Below are 23,361 nucleotides of genomic sequence, written 5' to 3' on the forward strand. Positions count from 1 at the left end.
TGATCATGTTGAGATCATGTTCACAAATCATCCTTGTTATAGTTAATGGAACACTTCTTCTACATGCATGGTGCCAACATACATCAAATGCTTTACATGATGATAATTGGCATAACAGGATTTTTCCTGTTTGCACATTGACCTACAAATTAGATTTTGTGGCAACAAAAACCTTGAGGTTTTTTTTGTTTTTTGATGGAAAACCTTGAGGAACTTCCTAGTAGGGAAGCTTTTCTTTCTTGCTTTTGATTGATTATTAGATTGGGGAGGGGGAATTGATTTAGATTCCTTCTGGTGGGCATATGTCCTTTTATATGTACAGTGGAAGTAGGATCCTCCAATATAATTAATTCAACCATATAAAGGTTTCAAGCACTGGTGACATACGCTTTACTTGCTCTGTTCTAGCCACTCATCACAGAATTTATTTGGATTTCCAATCCATATTCAGAGGTGAAAACATCGGTCACCAATTTAGATTCCTCCCCTCATAGCCGCCATCAATTCCCTACAACCAATATGAACATAGTCTGGCTGCTGCAGTGAAGGAGGTGAAAACATGCTCTTGGTCCAAAGACAAGAAGAACAGTAGCCTTCCATCAGACAACATGATACCTGAAATCATCCTCAGCCTACCAACAGTGTCAGACTTGAATGCAAGTACTTCCGATGGCTAACCTCCGATACCTCCTCCATCCGATCTCATGCCGCATGCCAAGCCTTCACCCCTTGCCTATGACCTGGGCCAATCAACCACCTGGTATGACATCCTGCACTCAACAAGATGAAGAGACAATGTAATAGTTTGTGGTGACCTGCAAGCTGACAGAAAAAATATTCATGGCAAGTTTAGGAACATATAAAACATGAGATATCTGGTGTGTAACAGATAAAGTAGAGCCCTTGGCAATCAATATTTCAAGAGTATGAAGTGATAATGGATGATCCATGATGAAGATATCAGCTGTCATATGGTGGGAGGCTCCTGAATCTAAAATCCAGCTAGGTGCAGATGCAGCAATGCATGTCTTGGAAGGGTTTATCATGGACCTCTGAGAATGAAATGGGCATTAAAGCCCCTCCATGTATGCGGCAGTAAACCGAGTTTGGGGCTCATCCTGGATACACACTGGGGTACATCTAATAGTACTCTTTTTTTCTTCGAGTAAAGTACTCCTAAGAGTACTAATATGACAAATATCGACAATGATCTGCCTGCAGAGCAAAGAATCTCTATGACAAATATCAGCAATGATCTGCAAGGAGAGCAAAGAATATCTATTGATTTCAAAAAAGCGCAAGCCGATAGGTTAATTATTATTTGAGGACTAAAACTTGGCACCTAAAATGCGTGTGGGTTCATAGAGAGAGTATTTGATGGATGGACCTACTTAAATGGAGGAAAAGAAGAGGCCATGATTAAAGGGGGAAGAGAAAAGATGGATAAAAAAAGGACAGATCATGCTATTGAGACTTTGAGGAGTTTAAAAAAGTTAAAAAAAAAAGTTAAAGAAGCCATGTTGGTAACACATGTAACATTTTTAAGGCCTTCGAGAGCAAGCTCCCACTTCTTGACTCTTTAAGACTTTCTTATTATATATAGTAGATTGGGTTGCAATGTAAGTCTTAAATAATTGTGCTACACATTAAAGTGATGTGTTACTTGTGAGGGGATAAGTAGTAAATATTTTGATGTACCATACACTAAAGTTCAATGTCTTTCTCATTCTCATGCTTGACAAATAGAGTTGTCCAAAGTTAAAATGCATGTGCGCCATCACAAAAGTGTGAGATTTCATTTTACATGAACTTTAGACTAATTGTATAATTATTTTAATAATAAATAATCTAAACAAATAAATATGAGAAGCATAGGAAGTCATGATTTTCAGATGATTTTTATCAATAAATTTATATTCTTTTCAGCCAATATAAAGGCCAATAAATATAATAGGCATGAAGAATATTTATAGAAATTCAAACAGAACATCACACATCATCAGCTAATGCAACAGGAAGCACTTACTAGAAGAAAGGGGAAGCTTTATATAAATTCAAACAGAGCATGATTTGCTTCCATGCCACTGGACCAAACAAGTTTATCTAAAATTGTAACCAGAAACAGAACACCAAGGCAACAGCTCATTAATACATAGTAACTCTGACCAAAAAAAAAAGACCCTGCTATGAGGACAAATGATGTTGATCTCTTCTTCAAAACAAAGTACAAGAATTATGAAAACATCATTTTTATGTCTAACCTCATTCCTATCCCCGTGAAGATCTTCCATTAGAAACACAGAAATCATCATGGGGAAGCTTCTACAGTGGCAAGCATTCAATCTCGAGATTAGTACTCTCCAAAGTTGCGAATCTTGTCCATAAATTTTCCATCAATGTTGCTCACAACTGTTTTGGTGCTAGATTAACCCAAAAAAAAATGCATTTCTTAACTCCACTTTAGACTAGAAGATACCAGTTATGTTCCTCCTACCTTCACAGGTTTCATTCTTCCACCTCCTCTTGTGCATCATCTTCCGTTAGGAGGTGTTCCAGAGAAACCTTAGCCTTCTTGGGCTTTGGCAAGCTTTCGTCATCGGCTTCTTCTGCTTTTCGCTTCTCTCTTGCATCACTGTCTTCATCATCAACTTCATTAACTGTATCATTAGCATCAGAACCTGTGTTGGTTTCATTGACAGACTGAGCTAACACTGATTCTTTACCCATCTTGCTTGTGGTCGATTGGTCCCCTTTGGTTAATGACTTTTCACACTCCAGCAGAAAAGAGCGGACCTCCTTAGTAGGTGCAGAATCTAGAGGGGTTTGCCCAGATTTTGTTTTGGCAGTAAGGCTCGCACCTTTCTTAATTAGATACTTAATGAGCTCTAGATGGGATCCCTGAGCAGCATAGTGCAGAGGAGTCAGCCCTTTCCTGTTAGCAGCTTTTACGGAGACTCCGGAAGCCAAAAGAATACGAACTATTTCTAGATGACCTTTCTGAGAAGCAAAATGGATCGCAGCTGTGTCATCCATCGCAGCAGCTCCAACATCAGCCTTGTTCTTGCAGAGAAACCTCACCACATCTGTCTGCCCAGACCATGCAGCTAGATGCAGTCTCAATTTCAGATCATTAATGTCAGGGAAACATACTATAGATAATGGCCAAGATGAAGAGAAACATTATAATATGTAGAGAGCATGTAAGAAGGAAAAGTTTTGTTTAATACCCTAAAAACTACATTTATTGCAAGTTTGCATTGCAAACAAAATGACCAACAAAAGGACCAAACAATTGGGGAAAGAAAAAGAAAGAAAGAAAGATCATTAATTAAAATAAGTATCAGTACAGAAATTGTGTAATCAAACAACAGTCAAGCATTTCAAACCATTAAAGTCACTTACAGTTACAGAGTTTCAATATCCGAAACAAAAAGTAAATGAATAGTCTACCACCTTATGTGGTCTGGTAAGTTGGTTTAAGGTAAATTAAAAAATCAGTTGTTCACAAGAGTTAGCAGGAATAGGATAATTAAATCATAAGAAGCATTTCCAAGTTGTCAAGAGAAGCAAAAAGTGTATTGTGTTTGTAAAAGAAGAGATAGCAGTTGAATGATCCGCAAATTAAACTATTTACATTTTGAATCATAAACAATTTAACCAGTCATGACTTCAACCAAATGAAAGTCTTCAATATTCTTTTACATAAAACATAAGATATCCTCAATATTCTTTTAAATGCAAAAATAAGACTTTGAAGTCATAAAGAAAAAAAAAAATTGTCGATATCAGCAATCAGTCGCAAGACCACATTATTCAAAACCTTAGGCAACAATTCTGGTTATACAATTACAAATACTGAGAACAAAAATCGAGCAGTCCATCACCCTTTTGTTTGCTTTAGTTTATAAATTACTTTTGATTAGCTTATTTAGGCATTCCTACCATCATCTGATAAGTGCAATATGGTTTGGGAGCAAAATGTTTTTCAGGAAAAACATGTAGAGCATGCATATAAGAGGAAAAACAACCAAAACACATTTGATTGAATTGTTCTTTAAATTCATTGGTTCCAATACTAGACTTCCATTTTATAGAAAGTACATCACTCCATTAAAATGCTTTAGCACAAATAGACAAAAAACTAACAATTAATTGACCCTCAAACCAAATTTGCAATCCTCCAAAATAATCATATTTTTTCTTAAGGGAACGCTGTTAATATGATAACAAATATATTCTTTTGTAGCAACATGCCCATCTAACTACCCACTGACTTGTCATCCAAATATGTAATCTTCAAACTCACGAAACAGACCAATCAAGTGACATTGGCTGACTATAGGGGGATCTGCTGGCTAATATTTCCAGCTCATAACAGTAGAAAAATGTCCTACATCACCATTAAGAGTATGCATTATATACCCCTGAGAATCTAGAAGATGATTTTTGCAACTTGCTATCCATTCCCTCACTCTTTAAAATAATAAAAAATAGAAAAATTGTTCTGGCATATCTATGGATGTTTTGCCATTGCAGAAGAAAGCAAAGTAATTTTTTGAAAGAGCAAAGGTTTATTGTAATTTCTGGAACTAACTTTGTTCAAGATATTTCCTTCATCTTTCACATTCCTCACTTCATGCAAAACTTATCGTTCCTTTTCTTGCTTAGCTTCTCTTAAGTCTACTATATCAGGCTTTATATGTTACTTGGGAAAAGATTTCTAATATCAATTTGCATTTTCCTTCAATTCTTACTAAGAATATTTTCCCACTCCTCCAAGCCAAGAAAAAAAATAGAACAGAATTAATTTGATAATAAAAGCAGAATCTGCCCAGGTACTGCCATACTATATTTGAGAATAAAATTTAATCCAGTTAATCAAGAATGAGAAGGTTAACTTCCACTCATTTTTTTTATAAATACCACAGATTTATCTCTCACATCCTTTTATGATAGCCCACTCCTTATCCTGAATTGTCAGAAGATAACTACAATGACTGAAACCATTAGTTGTCTATACTCTTGGAGATAGGAATATCAGTTCCCGATACCTATAGAAGTCATGTTGCTCAAATAGGAACTATTTTTTTCTAGTGTTTTATACTGTACTAGTAATTTTTGTTCTTACTTCTTATATATCTACAGGAACCATATCCTACATGCACATGGGTTTCCTCCGTAACTAATTAGCCTGATGCCATATGTTTGGACTGCCTCCATTAGTTCTTTGCCGTCCTAATTCAACCAAAAGATTTTCAAATCCTATATCCAACAAGGTTTTCTGAGATACGGCCCTCTTTCTTGACCTTTACACATAAATCCAATAAGTTCTCCTTGCAAGGACCTGCTGTAGTCTTTCTTCCATGCATGATCTCAAGGTATTTATCTCACAAGTTTCTGATGTCCCATTATATTCCATAGAAACATGTCCTGGAATAGATTATTTTGAATTTCCCAAAAACATGATGTGTAGAAAACGCTATAGAAAACCATACGAAAGCAACTAGAACATAAATGGTTCATGTTTTCTTTCCTAAAATAATTCCCTGAAATATCAAACTTGTACCCACAAATACCATGGCCTATGGTTTTACCCAAGGTTTGCTGTACCGGTCGGTACCAGTCGGTACCGACCGTATCGTACCCGTACCGATGGGTACCGGTATCGGTACACCAATGTCGGTACGGTCGGTACCGAGCGTATGGTACCGTACCGACACTCGGTACGCCTATACTAGTGCGGCACCGGTACGGGGTTCGGTACCGGTACGGCGAACCTTGGACTTTTACCTAATGGTGAATATGTCATGTGTCTGTCCCATTCCTTGATTGTACTGTCACTTTTGTGTGATTCTTCTCTACAGTGAATAAGGTGAATCCATCTTATTCAGCTCTAAATCACTATAACTCATATAAGTGCAACTCCTTAACTTTGTCTTTTCTCATTTCTAATTGGTTTTTCGGTGTACTCATTTCTAACTCTGTAATCCTAAACTTACCACACACACGCCTCATTATATTCACTCCTTGTGTCTAATAATCTTCTTCATAATCTTACCCTAACATTCCCACTCAGAAAAACACCACTGGAGCTATATAACTTTCCCTATCAGAGACACATGGGACTGTCCCAAATCTCCTGGGAAATCCACTATACATAAGTAGACCGTACACTGCTATTTTTTCACCGGTAATTAGCTTCTGAAATGAATACATTAGCATCTCCGGCCTCGATTTCCAAAAAAAATCATGGCAACAAGATGCATCTTTTTAATATGTCCACTAAAACAAAGATCTTTAAACAGATTTCCACCAAAAAACAAAATTTTAAAAACCACCTCATGGATAACAATGCCATAATTCCCCTAGATTGATAGACATCCACCAACTTTAGCCTACCAGCTAAAAAGGGGGAAAATGTTCAGAGCCTTTGCCTTGAGCATAAATCTCTATTCCTGTTCACTGCTCCAAAAAAAAAAAGTATTCTTTTTGATAATTCTTGCCAATAGGAATCCATAAAATCAACTGCAAGATAAAAACATCAAAAAAAGAAAGAAAAAAAACACGAAAGATGAATAAAACCTAACCCTAAAAGAATGATAGCAGTCTACCAAATTACCATGGGGCAAGGGGCAGTTTACTCTAATTCCATTCAGCACTGAAATCTAGAGACATGGAGATGAGACCGTATGGAGAATATTTTTAAGATTAAACGATCCGAGAAAAGAAGGATACGGCGTTCGGGAATGGCGGTCTCTGGAATTGATGGCAAGGGGATTGGAGTTGCAGATGGATTCGACATTGCGGAGGTCGCCGGACCTCGCGGCGGCGTGGAGATCGGATTCGCCACCTCCTTGGTTCTTCTTCGAGGGCCCCCGAGGGTTTCCCATCTCCTCGACACCAACAAGTTCGAGACTTCAGGACAACCTCCGGAACGCGAACTTGCGAGGCGAATGCTGCGCGTACGCTTCTTTTGGCTATCTTTGAAGCACCGACATCGATCGGTGTGACCAAGCCAACCAACCTTGGGTCTGATCAAACTTACTAAGGCCCTGTTTGGGGAGCTGTTGGCAGTAGAGCTGTTGGAAGTAGAGCTGTCTGAAGTAGAGCTGTTATAAAAAGCTGTTTGCTGTTTGGTAACTACATTCGTAAAGTGTTGTGGTACTTTGTTTTGTGTTTGGTAAACAAACTGAGAAAGTACTTTTGTATGACAAAATTACCATAAAGGACATTGCATAGTATTATACAACAGAACATAATAAAACATAACATAAATTAATACATAAATATACGATATAGTATAATATTATTGTAATATAAAATAATGTTATGTTAATATAGCATAATAGTAATATAATTATTAGAGTAAATTAATATTTGGTAATATAACATAATATTAAATTATTTAACATAACATATTAATGTATTATGATATAATGTAATATATATTATATTTATAGTATAATACAATAATAAAAGTATAAAATATTATAATTATTAGTATAAATTAATTTCTCATAATATAACATAATATTAAATTATTTAAAATAACATATTAATGTATTATAATGTAATGTAAGATAATATAATATAATATTTATAGTATCATACAATAATAAAGGTATAAAATATTATAATTATTAGTATTAATTAATTTTCCATAATATAATATAATATTAAATTATTTAAAATAACATATTAATGTATTATAATGTAATGTAATATAATATAATATTTATAGTATAATACAATAATAAAGGTATAAAATATTATAATTATTAGTATAAATTAATTTTTCATAATATAACATAATATTAAATTATTTAAAATAACATATTAATGTATTATAATGTAATATAATATAATATAATATTTATAGTATAATACAATAATAAAGGTATAAAATATTATAATTATTAGTATAAATTAATTTTTCATAATATAACATAATATTAAATTATTTAACATAACATATTAATGTATTATGATATAACGTATTATAATATTATATTTATAGTAGGTGATAACGTATTATGGTATCTCTCTAACAATTTTTCTAGTTAGGTGATAAAATTGATTAAATGATTACTAGATGTTTAGACGAGAATCACATAGATGAAAAATTATTTAGCATATTCTACGTGCATACTTTAATAAGGCTTGGAATATACTTCATATAGCCTGGCACACAGTTTAGCCTTTCTAACACACAATTAAGGATTGGACACAATTAATCTAGCATGGTATACATATATCTTAGCACATAGTTAATCAAGGATTGCACATAGTTAATATCCATCCTCTCTAACTTTACCTTGTTCATACTTTTTTACATTGTTGACGTAGTAGCAACAAAAATACAACGAACATTCATGTTTGGTCAAATACAAAATAAAACAACATGTGGAATTGCACTGCACTCAAAAGTCAACGAGCTATAAGTTGAGAAGCAATATGATCACGCAGAATATCCATCTCACGGTTACCCAATATTTGGCTTTGCTCTGCACTCAGTTCTTCCTGTGGTTCATTAATCTCTAAACAATCAGAAGGGAGTAGATCCTCATTATCATCATAAGGCTGAAACTCCAAATCTTTGATTGCATGATTTCTAATAAAATTATGAATAGCCATGGAAGCCACCACAATTTGGACTTGTTTATGATAAGAAAAGTTGGGCATGGTACTCAACATTCTCCATCTACTTTTCCAGCATCCGAATGTCCTCTCAATAGTGCATCTCAGGGAGGAATGTGCATGATTAAAGATTTCATGCATACCCTTTGGTTGACTTCCACGTCGAAAATCTGGTAAATGATACCTCTCCCCTTTGTAAGGCCCCATATATCCCAACATGTGAGGATATCCTGCATCCACCAAATAATATTTACCTGCATATATATATATATATGAGTTAGTATTTTAATATATTTAATGAAAGTTAAAAAAGTATACTTGCGATCATAATATATTTAATTAATATGCATACGTCTATATTATAATATATTTAATTAAAATGCATACCTCTAGGTGGGTGTGGAAATTGGAGCTCTTTTCTGTGTATAGCATCTAAAAAAATACGAGTATCATGAGCAGTACCTTCCCATCCAGCACAAACAAAAGTGAAACGCATATCAAAATCACAACAAGCCATAACATTTTGTGTAGGAATCCCTTTTCGGCCAATATATGGTACTTGTTTGGATGGAGAAATTTTCACTGGTATATGGGTGCCATCAATTGCTCCAATGCAGTCCTTAAAATAAGGCCACCAACGATGATCATCGCGGATTTTACTTGGAATATTTTTGAACTCTTTATCCAGCGGGGTAATAATATCCTTGGACATCCTTAAAACAGCATTTAAAACATGGGTGAAATATCTACTAACTGTTTCTCCGGAATGTTGAAATCTTTCTTGAACCATCCTATTCCCAAACCCATGTCCTAGAATCATCAAAAACATAGACACCAGCTCCTCAACAGGAATATATCTAGAAGCCTTTAAACCATATTTGATTTTCAATTCCATGCACAGATTAATAAATACATGTTTTTCCATTCGAAATTGTTGTTGGCATCTATATGGATTGCCATGTAAAATTTCTGATACAAACTTGTATCCAGTTTGATAAGAGGTCCTACAAGGCTCCTTTTCAATATATTTTGTGTAATATTCAGTAACCATACCAACAGTTGCAGTTAGTAGAATATTATAATTATCATTATCAACTATCTCATCTTCACTGGAATAATTCTCCTCAGAACTATTGTCAATGCTGCCCATACCTGTAGAAAACATATTATGCAAAAAATAAAACATCTGTAGCAAATAAAACAAATGATATATAAACATATAATGCAAATACATATAATATCACAAAATCATAACATCTATAATATCCATAAAATCAATAGCATCCACGATACATTATCCAAGAGATACCACAAATACATATAGTCCATCATCATTCTATAATAGAAGTTCATAATTAAAACTACAAAACATATTGCCATAATAGTACGTCAACAACTACTTATGTAAGTTTGACATTCGCTTGAGCCATTCAATTCGAAGATTGGTATCTCGGAGTGCCATAAACATCTCTCGATGTTCTCTTTTAAGGAGCACCTCAGCAGCAATCAAAAGCAGTTCAGGTTGTGTTACCATCTCAGGCATCATATGCACTACGTCCATCACCTCATCGATACTACGTCCAGGTTTATCAATCATCTTGGATGGCACTGTACTTTTCTTCTCCACTGCATCAATAAGACGACTCAATTGCTGAGATAGTTGTGCAGCACCCCCAACCTTCTTGCATTTCTTATCATGCAAAGTAGAGCTAACTCTTTTCTTTCCTCTCTCTTGGATAGCATCAGATGCAAGAGTAAGGTTAACATTAAAATTATCAGTGGGAACATCATCAATTTTATATGCAATCATATGATGGTCCTCATCTGAGTCACCTAAGCCCTCAAATGTATCATTATTAACCCCATCCAACCTCTCATATACTTCAATTGTGTCCTCAACATCCTCCTGCAACAGTAAAGCTGGTGCCCAGGCCCCCTCCCCAGTGGCACTAGTACCTCTAAATAACCTATCCAATTTTATGGCATGTTGTAGACCACGTTCTCGAAACTTAGCTGCATCAGGAATCTCCTGCAAGTTAACAATATATAGTTGTCAATAGTAGTTTATAGGTTAGTATAAAAAATCTTACAAATATTAAACTAGTGGCACGTGTACCTGCAATTTTTTTTCCCACCATGCATCTGGTGCATCTATTGTATTTCTAACAGGATCCCATCCAAGTCCTGTTTCCTTTCCCACCAATTTCATCCAAATGCTCCAATTTGCTTTCAGGTTATCCCACTTATTTTTAAATTTTTTGTAGTCATATTGATTTCCAGTCTTCTCATTGAATTTCTTAATTATATTGGCCCACCCTAACCTATTGAAATGTGTTCCTGGGCGATTACCAGCTTCAACTTCACCAATACATATATCGATAAACTCCTCTATCAATTTTTCATTCCAAATGGCCTTCCTCTTCTTCTCATCTTGGGTTGATGGACCAGCAAGGGTATGTTGGCTCTTCTTAGACATTTGTTTTTCTTACAATGCAACAACAAAGACATGAAACATTTTGTCAATCATAAGTCATGATTTCATCCATATGAATAAAACACCTTGTAAAGCATATTAGAAAAACAATGAGATATTAGACAAGGCATGCAATAAGAGGCAATTATTTGATAGAACTATAAGCATTTTGTTGCTTGCACTATAAACCTGTGCCTAACTGCACTTTGTTGCTTGCACTAACTACGCTCAAGCCAAAACATATTACATTGTCAAGTTCCCAATATTAGCCAAATACGATGTTGAGTACCCAATATCTTCTTGGCAATATTGGAAGTATTAGTAACAATAGTATGCACCACTAAAATGACAATAAGGTGTAAGATCTTTTAATTAAAACATGCTTCAATATTCATTAAATGTCCATTCTTGGAATCACTAGCAGTGAATTTTGTTGAAGAATGATAATGTAAGTAGTAATTTGGACTTTAAGTCAAAAGTATAAGCATAAAATATTTTTGCTAATTAAGAATAAAAGGAGTATTCTTACTTCTTAAAGCTTCAAAGTGCAATGGAGATTGCAAATTTCTGAGCCACTAGGTGATAGTACCTGACAGAAAATGATCCAATCATAAGTTAGAAGGCAACAATAATATTACCAAACTCCATTAAAATTCTAAATACAAATCTATCTTTCTCTCTGTAACAGAGAGAGGAAAAACTTGGTCCACCCGAAGAGAGAGGAAAAATTTGGTCCACCCGAACCACAGAGGGAAATCTCTCTCTCTGTAACAGAGATGTCTCTCTCTGTTCTCTCTCTCTCTCTCCCTCTGTAACAGAGAGGGAAAAGAGCTCGCCGTCCACGAGAACTTCCTCCCTGCAACAGAGAGAGGATCTCGCGGTCCACCGTGGACCGCGAGATCATTAAGCATACAGAGAGAGGATCTCTCTGTGTTATAGAGAGAGATCCTCTCTCTCTGTTACAGAGAGATCCTCTCTCTCTGTAACAGAGAGAGATCCTCTCTCTCTGTAAGGGGAGGCACCGTGGACCGTGGTGGTGCGGTCCACGGTGTCGCAGCTTGATCAGAGGGAGGATCTCTCTGTAACAGAGAGAGATCCTCCCTCTGTCTCACCCGTGGCGAGAGAGGAGGCATCGTGGACCGCAATGCTGCGGTCCACGGTGTCGCGGCCACAGCCTGGACCGCGATGCCGTGGTCCAGGGGGGTTCTTCGTGGTCCATGATCGAGGAGGACGGGCCGCTAGGTGATGATTAAAAAAAAAAAAAAACAACACATTGGTTTTGGAAGGTGCAGAGAAGGATTAAATTTTTTTTATTTTAAAATATTGGTCAAGGAATGCATACAAAAATTAAAAAAAAAATACCTTCTCTTACGGAAAGAACTCTGACGGCTAGGGTTCTTGGCTCAACCAGATTTTTTAGGTTTATAAAGGGGCAAGCTATGTAATTATTAGATTTTAATGGGGGCATTTTTGTCAAAAAGAGAGCTTTCCGAAAAAGCTGAAACAGCTTCCTCCCAAAAGCTCCAAATTGGAGCTTCTGCCAAAAAGCTGTTTTCAGCTTCCCGCAAAAGCTGAAACAGCTTCTTGGAAATTTTACCAAACACACTTTTTTCCCCAAAAGTACTTTTGGAGGGCCAGAAAGTGCTTTTTGGCCCTCCAAAAGCTCCCCCAAACAGGGCCTAATTAAATCTCCACCTCCAATTTTAAGGTCAAGCCTAATTTATTTATAATTATTTTCAGCTTAATTTAAATTTAATTTTCAAACAAGCCAATCCTAAATCAAGCTGAAATTAACTCAAAATTAATCAAATTAATTCAAGCTTAAATGAAAGCTGAAACACACGCCCGCATGGTCCTCACATACTATTTAAGCTTTAGTGTCCTCACTAGACTAAAGGTCTAAATCCATTCAAATCCAATCATAAATACCATAAATCCAATCTAAACCTCTGTTGTAGTGCCCCCTAGTCTATATGGGCTAGGACGGGGTCCGCTTTGATACCATTTTGTAACAATCTAGGACCTCACCCAAAACAACTAGTCGAAAGGTAGGTTCCTTGGTCTGGTACAAATATCCAAGATATATCTAGTGCATAACTGATGTGAGACTAAACACATGCTCACATGAGTTCTCACATCCTCCTCCTGTTTAAGTCCTAACGTTCTTATCGGGTTAAGAGTTCAAATCCATTCAAATATAATCACAAGCAACACGATCAGCCCCTAATCAACCTCCATGAACCCGTGCTGTAGTGTCCCGTAGTCTACATGGGCCTTGATCCACTCTAGTACCATTTGTAACAATCTAGGATCTCACCTCAAATGACTAGCTGAAAAATGTTATTTAGGTTTCTTGATCCTGTACAAGTATTCAAGATCTACCGAGTGCATAGCTGATGTAGAATTAAATAAATACGCACGTGGGTTCTCACATTGGGGCTCCATTATTCTTTGCCTTTAAATCTCATTCGTTCAACATATTGCCTCTCGTTTTCCATTATATATTTAATTTGAATTATTTATCCAAAAATAAATAAATATCTTTGAGATTCATGTTAAAAGTATTTAGTTTTTACTGCCAAGTCAATATTTTTTCTGAGTGTGAAATTGAAACATTTTCATTTGTTTTGCAGCACGAGCCCTTCTTTATCAATCTTGTAAATTTTGTTGTGGTGGTGGCTAAATTTGTGTATAGTACCATATGTATTAGTTCTGTGATATATGATGTTATTAACTGAAAAAAAAAATAATGCTAAATTTCTTGCCTCAAAGCTTACCTAGATTGTTCCTTTGGATCAATGGTGAGACACAAGCAGCTTCATTCTAAATACTCAATATTTTGACCCTGACACGAAAAAAAGTGAAGTTTAATGAAAATCCTAAGATTGAAAGCTTTATTACTTTTTAGGATCTATTTTGAATATTCCTGCAATAATTTTCGAGAAAGAAAAACAAAATAGCAATGTTTTTTTTTGCTTATCCAATCCCACAAATCTAGCCGGAGCACCCAAACAGGCCCTAAAAATGAAAATCCCCCATGTATTAAAATTTGACCGAAAAAATATCTCATGCTTCGCTGCTCGGACATTTGAACAGATCCAAAAAGATATTGACCGTTACATGTCCCCCATTGAGGCTGTTGAATATGGAATTACCAATGGTGTTATTGATAGGGATCCTAGAAAACTTTTAACGCTAGATATTCCAGTTGATGAGATATACTAATTAAAATTCATTTAGGAAGGAGCACCTTCGATCTGATCTCTGTTTGTATGTGATTGTTGCCTTTATTTTGCAGCAAATACTGGAAATAGAATGCTGTGAGATCTTAGCTTTATTTGACAATGAGTGCCCTATAAGTAGAGGTGGGCAACGGGCCGTGCCGGGCCGGCCCGGCCCAGGCCCCCCGGGCCCAAAGACTAAACGGGCCGTGCCTGGCACGGCCCGTCCAGCACGGAAGGCCAGCCCGGCCCGGCCCCAGGCCCCTCTATTGGTGGGCCGGGCCGGGCACGGCACGCCACGGGCCGTGCCAGGCACGGCCCGTAACGGGCGCAAACGGGCCGTGCCAGGCACGGCCCGCAACGTCTCCAAACGGGCCGTGCCTGGCACGGCCCGTAACGGCTCCAGACGGGCCGTGCCAGGCACGGCCCGTCTGGAGAGGGGGGAGGAAAATAGCCGTTTCCAACGGCTATTTTCGTGAAAATGACCCTTTTACCCCTCCCAACAGTCCAATAACGGCTGAATTGAGGGGTATTTTGGGAAAAAAAAATTTTGGGCTTCTATAAGTAGCCCATTCCTCCCTCATTCTCACCACACCAAACCTCTCATTCTCTCCTTCTCTACTGCTATTATTTCTCTCTTCTAAAGTGCTCTTCTAGCAATTTAATTTTTAGTTTGTTCAAGTGCTACACAAGAGGAGGTTCCTGTTGAGAAGAGAAGGTCGCTTCTGTTGAGAGCACAAGAGGAAGCTCGGAATCTCGGCTCTGCCTCTGCCCTCCGACCCTCTACTCAATTCCTCCTTGCGGTTAGTTTTTATTTTTTGAATTAATCATAGATATGTCATCTTTTGAGGAAAGTCAGTTTGGCATTCCTGTTTCTGAGGGAGAAGAAACTAATCCCCAACCCCCTGTTCCTAGTTCCTCTAGAACTGGTGAACCGAGTGAAGGTCAAACCTCTTCTCGTAAGAGGACTAGTACTGTATGGAATGAATTTGATAGAGTTATGGTTGAGGGAGTCTGGAAAGCTAAATGTAAAAAATATGCCAAACTTTATAGTTGTAGTAGTAGTGGGGGAATAGGGCATTTAAAAAGACATCAAGAGAGTCATAGGATGCATGATTCTCATGCTCAAACTCAAAGTACCCTTAATATACAAGGGGGATTACTTGTAGGTAATTTTGCATATAATCATGAAAATCAAAGAAAAGCACTTGTAAAATGGATAGTTAAGGATGAATTACCTTTTAGTTTATGTGAATCTTTTAATTTTGAAGAATATGTTCAATTAAACCTACAACCTGCTTACAAAAGAACTAGTAGGCGTACATTTAGAAGAGTAGCTATGACCAATTTTTTAGCAATGAAACAAAATTTAATTGAAACACTTTCTACTTTAAATGTAAAAATTTCATTAACTTCTGATATTTGGTCAGCATCTGTAGGTAGTAATTGTTTTATTGCCATTACTGCTCATTATATTGATAATGATTGGCAATTAAATAAACGTATTCTTGCTTTTCGTGCTTTTGATTTTCCACATTCTGGGCAACAAATTTCAAATATAATTTATCAAACTGCATGTTCATATAATATTAATGATAAAATTATGTCTATTACTTTTGATAATGCATCTAATAATAATTCTGCTGTTGTATTATTAAAAGACTCATTGCATCCCATATTAGATGGAAATTTACTGCATATTAGATGTGCATGTCATATCTTAAATCTTTCTGTTCAAGCTGGCATGGGCATGATTCAAGATGTGATTTCAAAAATTAGAAATGCAGTTTCTTTTATTCATGCTTCTAGATCAAGACTTCAAGAATTTAAGGAATTATGCATAAATCATGGTAAACGTTTTAAAAAATTTAAACTTGATGTAATTACTCGTTGGAACTCCACATATAGCATGATACATGATGCATACCCATATAAAAATTTATTAAGTGCATATATTAATGATCGTGGATTAGGATTTACATTGACTGAAACTGATTGGAATAAAGAAAAAATTTTGGAAGATTTTTTGCTTAGTTTTTATAATGCTACCAATGTTCTTTCTGGTATTTATTACCCTACTTCATGTTCATTTTTACAACAAGCATATATAATTAGTCAAAAATTTGCAGAACATAGATATGATGATGTTTTAATACCTATTATTGACCTAATGGAATCTAAATGGAATGAGTATTGGGACAGGATATGTCCTATGCATAACTTAGCTGCTGTATTTGATCCTAGAGTTAAATTAAATGGCGTGCTAATTTTACTTGATGCATACTCTGAAAATATGAATCAAGATGCTGAATCTGCTAAAGATGAGGTAAAAAAACTTCTTTATGATATTTATGCTATATATGATGAAAAAATTCGTGGATCTAGAACACAAATACAAACCTCTATTTCTCCTTCTAGTAGTTCTCGTTCGTCATCTATTTTTTCATTCATTGCACAGAGAAGACACACACATGCTTCAAGTTCCTCTTCATCTTCTTCATCTTTAAGTAGTGAACTAGAATTTTATTTACGAAATGATCTTCATTCTGCATATGATGAAAATCAAATAGAGAATCTAGATGTATTATCTTGGTGGAAGAGTGTTAGAAATCAATATCCTGTTATGTCTGCAATTGCACGCGATATTTTAGCTGTGCCGATGTCCACGGTAGCATCGGAATCCGCTTTTAGTGCAGGTCGGCGTGTTCTTGACGAAAAGAGAAGTAGGATGACGGGCGAAACGGTGGAGATGCTTCTCTGCTTCAAGGATTGGCTGGATGCTGAGGCAAGACTTCAAGATAAAGGTGGACATAATACAACATCCTCTGATGATGATGATACAAACACTACTGAAGACTGAAGACTGAAGACTGAAGACTGAAGACTGAATACTGATTCACTGAATCACTGATGATTAGTAAGATTTCTTAATTTTTTATAATTGTACATTTTTATTGTATTCTGGAGGTCAGACCAAGGTCCAAACCTCGGCCCTTTCTTAGTTTCTTATTGTATTCTAGAGGTCAGACCAAGGTCCAAACCTCCCTTCATGTACCATTTTGATTTAAATTAATAAACTGGTAGGGGTCTATGCCAAACCCCCCACCATTAAGGTGGCTTTATATTCATAAATCATAAATTCTTAGTGTTCAATATTTATTAATTTATTAAAAAAATTTATGAAGCATTAATTTTTATCCGGCCGAGCCGGGCCCAGGCCCGGACCGTGCCAGGCCCGCGTGCTAGCCCGGCCCAGGCCCTTATGGGCCGTGCCGTGCTGGCCCGCGGGCCGTGCCGTGCTTGGCCCGCGGGCCTAGACCGGGCCGTGCCGGCCCAGGCCCGCTGGCCAGGACCCTCTAGCCCAGCACGACCCTCTCAAAGGGGCCGTGCCAGGCACGACCCGGCACTGTAGCTGGCGGGCCGTGCCAGGCACGGCCCGCTTCGTGCCGTGCCGTGCCGGGCCGTGGGCGGCCCGGCCCAGTGCCCATCTCTACCTATAAGCTTCAAACTGTTTTACTTTGTCAATCTCTGAAATTTAGGAGGCAAGTGATGCAACCTAGCAATTTTATCCACCTAATTAATGTCTCTATATTATCATTATCATCTGCCAATTATTACTTCAGGTACTCTAAACTCTTGCTTTAACTGCATTGATATTTTATTCGTAACTAGTAAAGATGTAGCAATTTTGATGGCTCTAAAGTTTTGGGGAAAAAAATAAAGGTACAGATGGTTGCGTGCTACAATTTTGAAGGAATTGTGTTGATGGAATTCAACATTTATTTTATATTTTAATCTAAATATTATAATAAATAGTCTAATTATTTATTTATTTGTTAATCTGATTCTTCATCAAATTCATTATACCGCTTGTTAATTTATAAATTCTTTGCTCAAATTACCTTTTGGGGACCTTTTTTTCCTAGTTGATATAAAGTTCAAATTTTAAAAATATAATTTCATTTCTATAAGTAGCAAAAATATCAAATAACTTCTGATAATTATAGTGAGACAATGAGTAGCTTCTATTCTTTTCATTTTCATTGTTTAACAACTATCTTTGAAATATAATAACTGCTATTTAGATTTCTTATCTATAATGTAAATAGGAGGGCTTTCTCCTACGGCTACGAGCGTCAGCAAGGAGGCCAGACACGATAGAGTAGGGGGTTCGGAGTGCCTAGCCTACCATATTTTGCTGAATAGGAACGTCCGGATCTTCGAGGACTGATGGCTACATCTGAGGATGGTGGCAACCAGAGCCCTGCTTCATACATCGGAGTTCATCAGCAGTGCAATATCCTATTCCCTTGAGACGGTTTGGGACACCTAGGTCTCCTATCCAGCTGTGACAGTGGCTAGGTTTGCTTATGTTTCCTGGAAGACTCCACGCTCTGGCTTTCTCAAGATGAATTTTGATGGTGGTACTATTAAGCAAGGCGAGAGGGGGGTGTGGGTTTTATTATCAGAGATCACTACTCCAGGTTTGTAGCGGCTGGCAGTCGACGGATTTTCGACACCTCTATTATTAGTGCGAAGCTGCAGGCGGTATGGAAGGAACTTTCCTTCGCGAGGCACACTCTGGGTAAGGAGTACGTCCACCTAGAAAGTGACTCGATCTCAGTGATCGAGAAAAATCTGCAGGTAACTCTTCAAGTCGGATGGGCAGTCCTTGCTCCTTAATATACTACGGATGGCAGGAGACTGCGGCTCCTTCAGGGCTACACATGTATATCTGGAGGCCAACTCAGCTGCAGACTAGGGAGCCTCCTACGCGGCACATTGCTCGAAGGACTTCTTTTGGATGAATCAAGCAGATGTTTTTTTTTTCAATTTTTTTTCTGATTTTTTTAACTGTACTTATATACCGGTGCGCAAAAAAAATAAAATAAAATAAAATAATAATAATAATAATAATAATAAATCGTAAAGCGCAAGTCTAAAAACTCAATCACGCGATGATAATTTTAAATCTAAACCCCCTCTCCATCCTTTGAAGAAACGGCTGTCCTCGTTTAGGCTTCTCCGTGGGAGACGCATCCCATGCTTCTTGCTGCTGCTTCCCCAAAGCTCCTTCTCCACCACTTGGTCCTCAAACTCGAGCCCCGTTTCCTCCTCCGCTCCCTCTCCTCCCTCCCCTCCCCCCAACTCTCCGACCCCATCTCCTCCCAAACCCTTCGCGAGATCGCCTCCGCGTTCTCCCACCCAAACCCCCCCAATCCCCTCGACCCCCTCTCCCTCTCCGGCGTCCGCCCCCACCACGCCGAGGCCGTTCTCCGCCTCCTCCTCCTCCGCTCCGATCCCGCCTCCGCTGTCCGCTTCCTCCAATGGTCCGAGCGCCACCTCCACCTCTCCCCCACCCTCCCTTCCCTCTCCGCCGCCGCCCACGCCGCCCTCCGCCTCCAAATGTTCGACGTTGCGCGCCAACTCGTCGACCGAATGATCCAAAACTTCAGTTTTGCCGAAGTTCTCTCGGCTTTCCCGGGCAGCTCTCAGTCGCTATGTTCCGATCCTGGAATGGCCTTTAGCTGTTTGACTGAATGCTGCTGTCGCGCTGGGATTACAGACCGAGCAGTGGATTCTTTTCTTCGGGCTCGGCAGATGGGTATCAGCATTTCCCCGCTCGTAGTTGCGAAGCTATTAGATTCTTTGGTCACTGTGGGCCAAATCGATGAGATGCTGGAAATTTACAGAGAATTATCTGATGGTTATAACACTCTAATGAATGCATTCTTAGGGAAGTCAGATGATCAAAAGGTATTGAACTTGCACAGAGTTCTAATGGAGAGAGGTTTTGTGCCGCGAATTTATGATTTTAATAGGTTTCTAAATTCTCTGTGCAAGGGGAATCGGTTCCGTACTGCTTCTGATTTATTTTATTTGGTGTTAGAAATTGGTCCGGAGCCAAGTGTGGTAACTTATAGTACTTTGATTCGTGCGTGCTGTAAAGGCAGTAGAGTGGATTCTGCAGTTGGGGTTTATGAGCTCATGGTAGAGAAGGGCATTGCTCCTGATTTGGTAGTTTATGGAATTCTGATTGATGGGTTATGTAAGGAAGGCAGAGTGAATGAGGGGCATGGTCTCCTTAGAAGGGGCTTAAATGATGGACTTAAGCCGGATGTGGTGATCTTCAGCTCACTTATAGATGGATATGTTAGAGTGGGAGATGTGAAGAAGGCATTCGAGTTGTACAAGAGAATGTTGGAGGAAGATGTATTGCCTAATGTTGTCACTTATAGCATTTTGATTAATGGGCTATGTCAGAATGACCGAGTTGCTGAGGCTTGTGGAATTTTTTCTAGAATCTTGAAGCAGGGGATTGAGCCGAATGTTTTGACATATAGCAGCCTGATTGATGGGCTATGCAATGCTGGGAATTTGAAGGAAGCATTTGAACTGTATGAACTTATGATAAACCAGGGCTTTTCTCCAGATGCATTTGTTTATAGTGTGCTAATAAAAGGTCTCTGTAAATTGGGGAGGATGAATGATGCCCTCAGGTTACTTATCAAGTCAGGTTTGAAATCTAATACTGTAACTTATAATGTGTTGATTGATGGGTTGTGTAGAGCGAAGAGATTAGGAGATATGCTGAGGGTTTTCAGGCAGTTGGTAGTGAAAAACCTAGAACCAGATTTAGTTACTTTCAGTGTGATTATCAAGGGAATGGCAGATGAAGGGAGATTGAGGGAAGCAACTATGGTTCTCTTTCAGATCCTGAAGAAAGGTTTTATGCCAGATGTTGTAACATACTGCAGTTTGATTGACGGCTTCTGTAGACATAATAATGTCATGGCCGGATTTAGAGTTTATGATATTATGCTTATGAATGGTGTTGATCCTGATATGTTTATTTATAATGTTCTAATAAATGGTCTTTTTAAGGAGGGCCATGTGGAAGAGGCATCTAAATTGTTTAGCCAGCTTAATGAACGGGCATGGGAGCTAGACATTGTGACATACAATACGATGATTAGCGGCTTCTGTTCTGTGAAAACAATTGATAAAGCCATTGAATATTATGAAAAATTGCCTGATGAAAGAGGTCTTCAGCCAAATGCTATTACGTTCACAATTCTGATTGATGCATTTTGTAAAGAAGGCAGAATGGATGAAGCGATGCTATTTTTTAATAAAATGCTCGATAAGGGTCCGTTGCCCAACGTGGTCACCTACAGTTGCTTGGTAGATGGTCGTTTCAAAGCTCAAAATTTCAAAAATGCAATTGCACTCCATGAAGAAATGCTAAATAATCATGTCACCCCCAATATCATTAGCTACAGCATTCTTATCGATGGCCTTTGCAAGGCAGGCCAGTTGGAAGAAGCTTCACTGGCTTTTCACTGCGCTGTGAACAGGGGCTTGTTGCCTGATGTTGTGGCATATGGAATTTTGATTCGTGGATTTTGTGCAGTTGGAAGATTAGCTGAAGCCAGGATGTTTTACAATAAGATGGTAGCAGATGGTGTCAAACCTGATAGTCTTGTATATAGCACACTTGCAGAGTATTTTCATGGAAACAATTCTGTAGTAAATGTTGGTGAACCAAAACCAAATGCTTAGCAAAATAGTCTTCCATGGGAGCAGAGCATGCTCCTGGATGTAAGCCTGAAAATATGCAATTCTGGCGAAATTTAATTCTTTTGCATCTGATATTGTAGATAATTTAAACGTGCACCAGATCTTCAAACATCCTTAGATTTTGACTCTTCAGTTGTATAATTTTCTTTGGCAGTACAAAGATTCATTTAGTTGTTTTTTATTTTTTGATTATTTAATAATAAACTTGATTATAAAACATTCTGCTTTGTGATTTTCTCTTCCATTGCTTGACATAGTGCGGAGTTATTCATTTGAGGTCATGTAAAGGCATCTTCTTTACTTTTTGAGTTACTTGTTTTCAATTGTACAGATTATGTGTTTCGACTGATACAAGAGCAGGTTTATAATTTAGACTGGCCAGAAAAAATTAATTCACATAACAAAGATTGTAGACTTTATTGTTTATATTATGTGACCCTTCTCAGAGAGATAATGCTGTTTTTGATTTTGGTAGATGTTAAAATACATCTTGGTGCAGAGGTATCTCTTTCTTGCCTTCTGATCAAACCTAATTTCCTCGGGCCTGAAAGACGAACTGATTATTATCCATCATCCAAAATAGGTTTGCTTATATATTTCTTTGCTTTGGTGAACTTATTGCTTGGTGGAGTATTTGCTGCACCTTAAAGGCTTCAACTACTTTCAGCTTTTTCTGTTTGCTGGTTACATGCACGAAAATGGTTGATACTGGAAAGTTGGATAATTTCAATGGAAAGTGATGCTATATATGACAGGCTTATCTTTCATATTGTGCTCTTACAAGTACCTACTTTTTGCTTTCCTGTATCAGTCTTAGTGAGCTAACTTAAATTGTTATATTGTAAAGGGAGTATAAGCCTGCCTCTTCAATTGCATATAGTGTCCTACTTCATGGTGCCCATTTTAGATGAGAACCAAAGAGAATTCTCATTATTGTCCCATGCTCCACTGTCATGAATCTGAGGAGCATCTCTTAGTACATTTTTGTGGGTTCTGACCTCATGTTTTGCTTGCTTTTTTCATTGCTGATCAATATATTCTCTAATACAAGAAGAAAATGATTTATGACAAGAAGCAACCATGCATTTTGGCTACCTTGAGCTTAGTTTGGCATTTTAAGTTGGCTCGAGCTGGCTGGGAGTTGAATCAAGTAAAATTGGCTATTGTGAGCTCAAAGGTGATCTGGAGACCCTATTTGAACTGCAAGGTAGAGGATCAAATGCCTGGTTGCAACTTAGAGCTTTGAGATGATCGTACACTTGCCCTATCTAATTAGAACTCTTTTAAATCCATGGCAGCTCTGGATGAAATATGACTCGGCTATTCTTTCAATCTGAGCCTCAGGAATCTCAAGATCACTTGTTGCATTTGCAAGAGTCTATTTATTGCGGTGGTTCATCAAGTTGACAATTACTATAATTGTAGGCCCTCTTAATGGACAAATTTTTG

General features: G+C 37.7%; 4 protein-coding genes across 7 annotated transcripts; 1 reads left to right on the plus strand and 3 right to left on the minus strand.

Moving 5' to 3' along the window:
* Positions 1-328: 328 nt before the first annotated feature.
* LOC120106036 (poly [ADP-ribose] polymerase tankyrase-like) lies at positions 329-6,966 on the minus strand. Of its 3 annotated transcripts, none has more exons than XR_005508268.1 (3): positions 6,736-6,965; positions 2,262-3,115; positions 329-770 (listed from the first exon to the last, which is right to left on the minus strand). XR_005508268.1 is itself a non-coding variant. In XM_039118878.1 (3 exons), exons 1-2 carry the CDS (start codon positions 6,888-6,890, stop codon positions 2,506-2,508), a joined length of 765 nt encoding a protein of 254 aa, XP_038974806.1. In that variant the 5' UTR covers positions 6,891-6,966; the 3' UTR covers positions 329-770; positions 2,495-2,505. The 3 variants fall into 3 exon arrangements, 2 of the variants coding, with proteins under 2 accessions (XP_038974806.1, XP_038974805.1); XM_039118878.1 differs by having other exon boundaries at positions 2,495-3,115; positions 6,736-6,966; XM_039118877.1 differs by lacking the exon at positions 329-770 and having other exon boundaries at positions 2,023-3,115.
* Positions 6,967-8,267: 1,301 nt separating this feature from the next.
* LOC113462206 (protein ALP1-like) lies at positions 8,268-12,331 on the minus strand. Of its 2 annotated transcripts, XM_039118879.1 has the most exons (3): positions 11,640-12,331; positions 9,025-9,789; positions 8,268-8,891 (listed from the first exon to the last, which is right to left on the minus strand). In XM_039118879.1, the coding sequence occupies exons 2-3, from the start codon at positions 9,785-9,787 to the stop codon at positions 8,428-8,430; spliced, it is 1,227 nt and encodes a 408-aa protein (XP_038974807.1). In that variant the 5' UTR covers positions 9,788-9,789; positions 11,640-12,331; the 3' UTR covers positions 8,268-8,427. The 2 variants fall into 2 exon arrangements, with proteins under 2 accessions (XP_038974807.1, XP_026657860.2); XM_026802059.2 differs by lacking the exon at positions 11,640-12,331 and having other exon boundaries at positions 9,025-9,900.
* On the minus strand, positions 9,878-11,119 carry LOC120106037 (L10-interacting MYB domain-containing protein-like). The gene is made up of 2 exons (XM_039118880.1): positions 10,754-11,119; positions 9,878-10,666 (listed from the first exon to the last, which is right to left on the minus strand). The coding sequence occupies exons 1-2, from the start codon at positions 11,111-11,113 to the stop codon at positions 10,034-10,036; spliced, it is 993 nt and encodes a 330-aa protein (XP_038974808.1). The 5' UTR covers positions 11,114-11,119; the 3' UTR covers positions 9,878-10,033.
* A 6,982-nt stretch (positions 12,332-19,313) lies between the features above and the next one.
* Positions 19,314-22,141, plus strand: LOC103703805 (putative pentatricopeptide repeat-containing protein At1g31840). Its single transcript, XM_008786795.4, has one exon. It carries the CDS (start codon positions 19,375-19,377, stop codon positions 21,892-21,894), a length of 2,520 nt encoding a protein of 839 aa, XP_008785017.4. The 5' UTR covers positions 19,314-19,374; the 3' UTR covers positions 21,895-22,141.
* Positions 22,142-23,361: the final 1,220 nt, after the last annotated feature.

The sequence above is a fragment of the Phoenix dactylifera genome, unplaced genomic scaffold (assembly GCF_009389715.1).
Source record: "Phoenix dactylifera cultivar Barhee BC4 unplaced genomic scaffold, palm_55x_up_171113_PBpolish2nd_filt_p 000437F, whole genome shotgun sequence".
NCBI lineage: Eukaryota > Viridiplantae > Streptophyta > Magnoliopsida > Arecales > Arecaceae > Phoenix > Phoenix dactylifera.

Bases quoted from the DNA above. Each gene is read 5' to 3' on its own strand.
- LOC120106036 (XM_039118878.1), bottom strand. From the start codon at position 6,890: ATGGGAAACCCTCGGGGGCCCTCGAAGAAGAACCAAGGAGGTGGCGAA. The intron at 3,116-6,735 runs GTATCCTTCTTT...TCTGAAATTGAG, and splicing joins GACCGCCATTCCCGAACGCC to ACTGCATCTAGCTGCATGGT.
- LOC113462206 (XM_026802059.2), bottom strand. From the start codon at position 9,871: ATGTATTTGCATTATATGTTTATATATCATTTGTTTTATTTGCTACAG. The intron at 8,892-9,024 runs GTATGCATTTTA...ATATATATGCAG, and splicing joins ATTTCCACACCCACCTAGAG to GTAAATATTATTTGGTGGAT.
- LOC120106037 (XM_039118880.1), bottom strand. From the start codon at position 11,113: ATGTCTAAGAAGAGCCAACATACCCTTGCTGGTCCATCAACCCAAGAT. The intron at 10,667-10,753 runs GTACACGTGCCA...GTTAACTTGCAG, and splicing joins GGTGGGAAAAAAAATTGCAG to GAGATTCCTGATGCAGCTAA.
- LOC103703805 (XM_008786795.4), top strand. From the start codon at position 19,375: ATGCTTCTTGCTGCTGCTTCCCCAAAGCTCCTTCTCCACCACTTGGTC.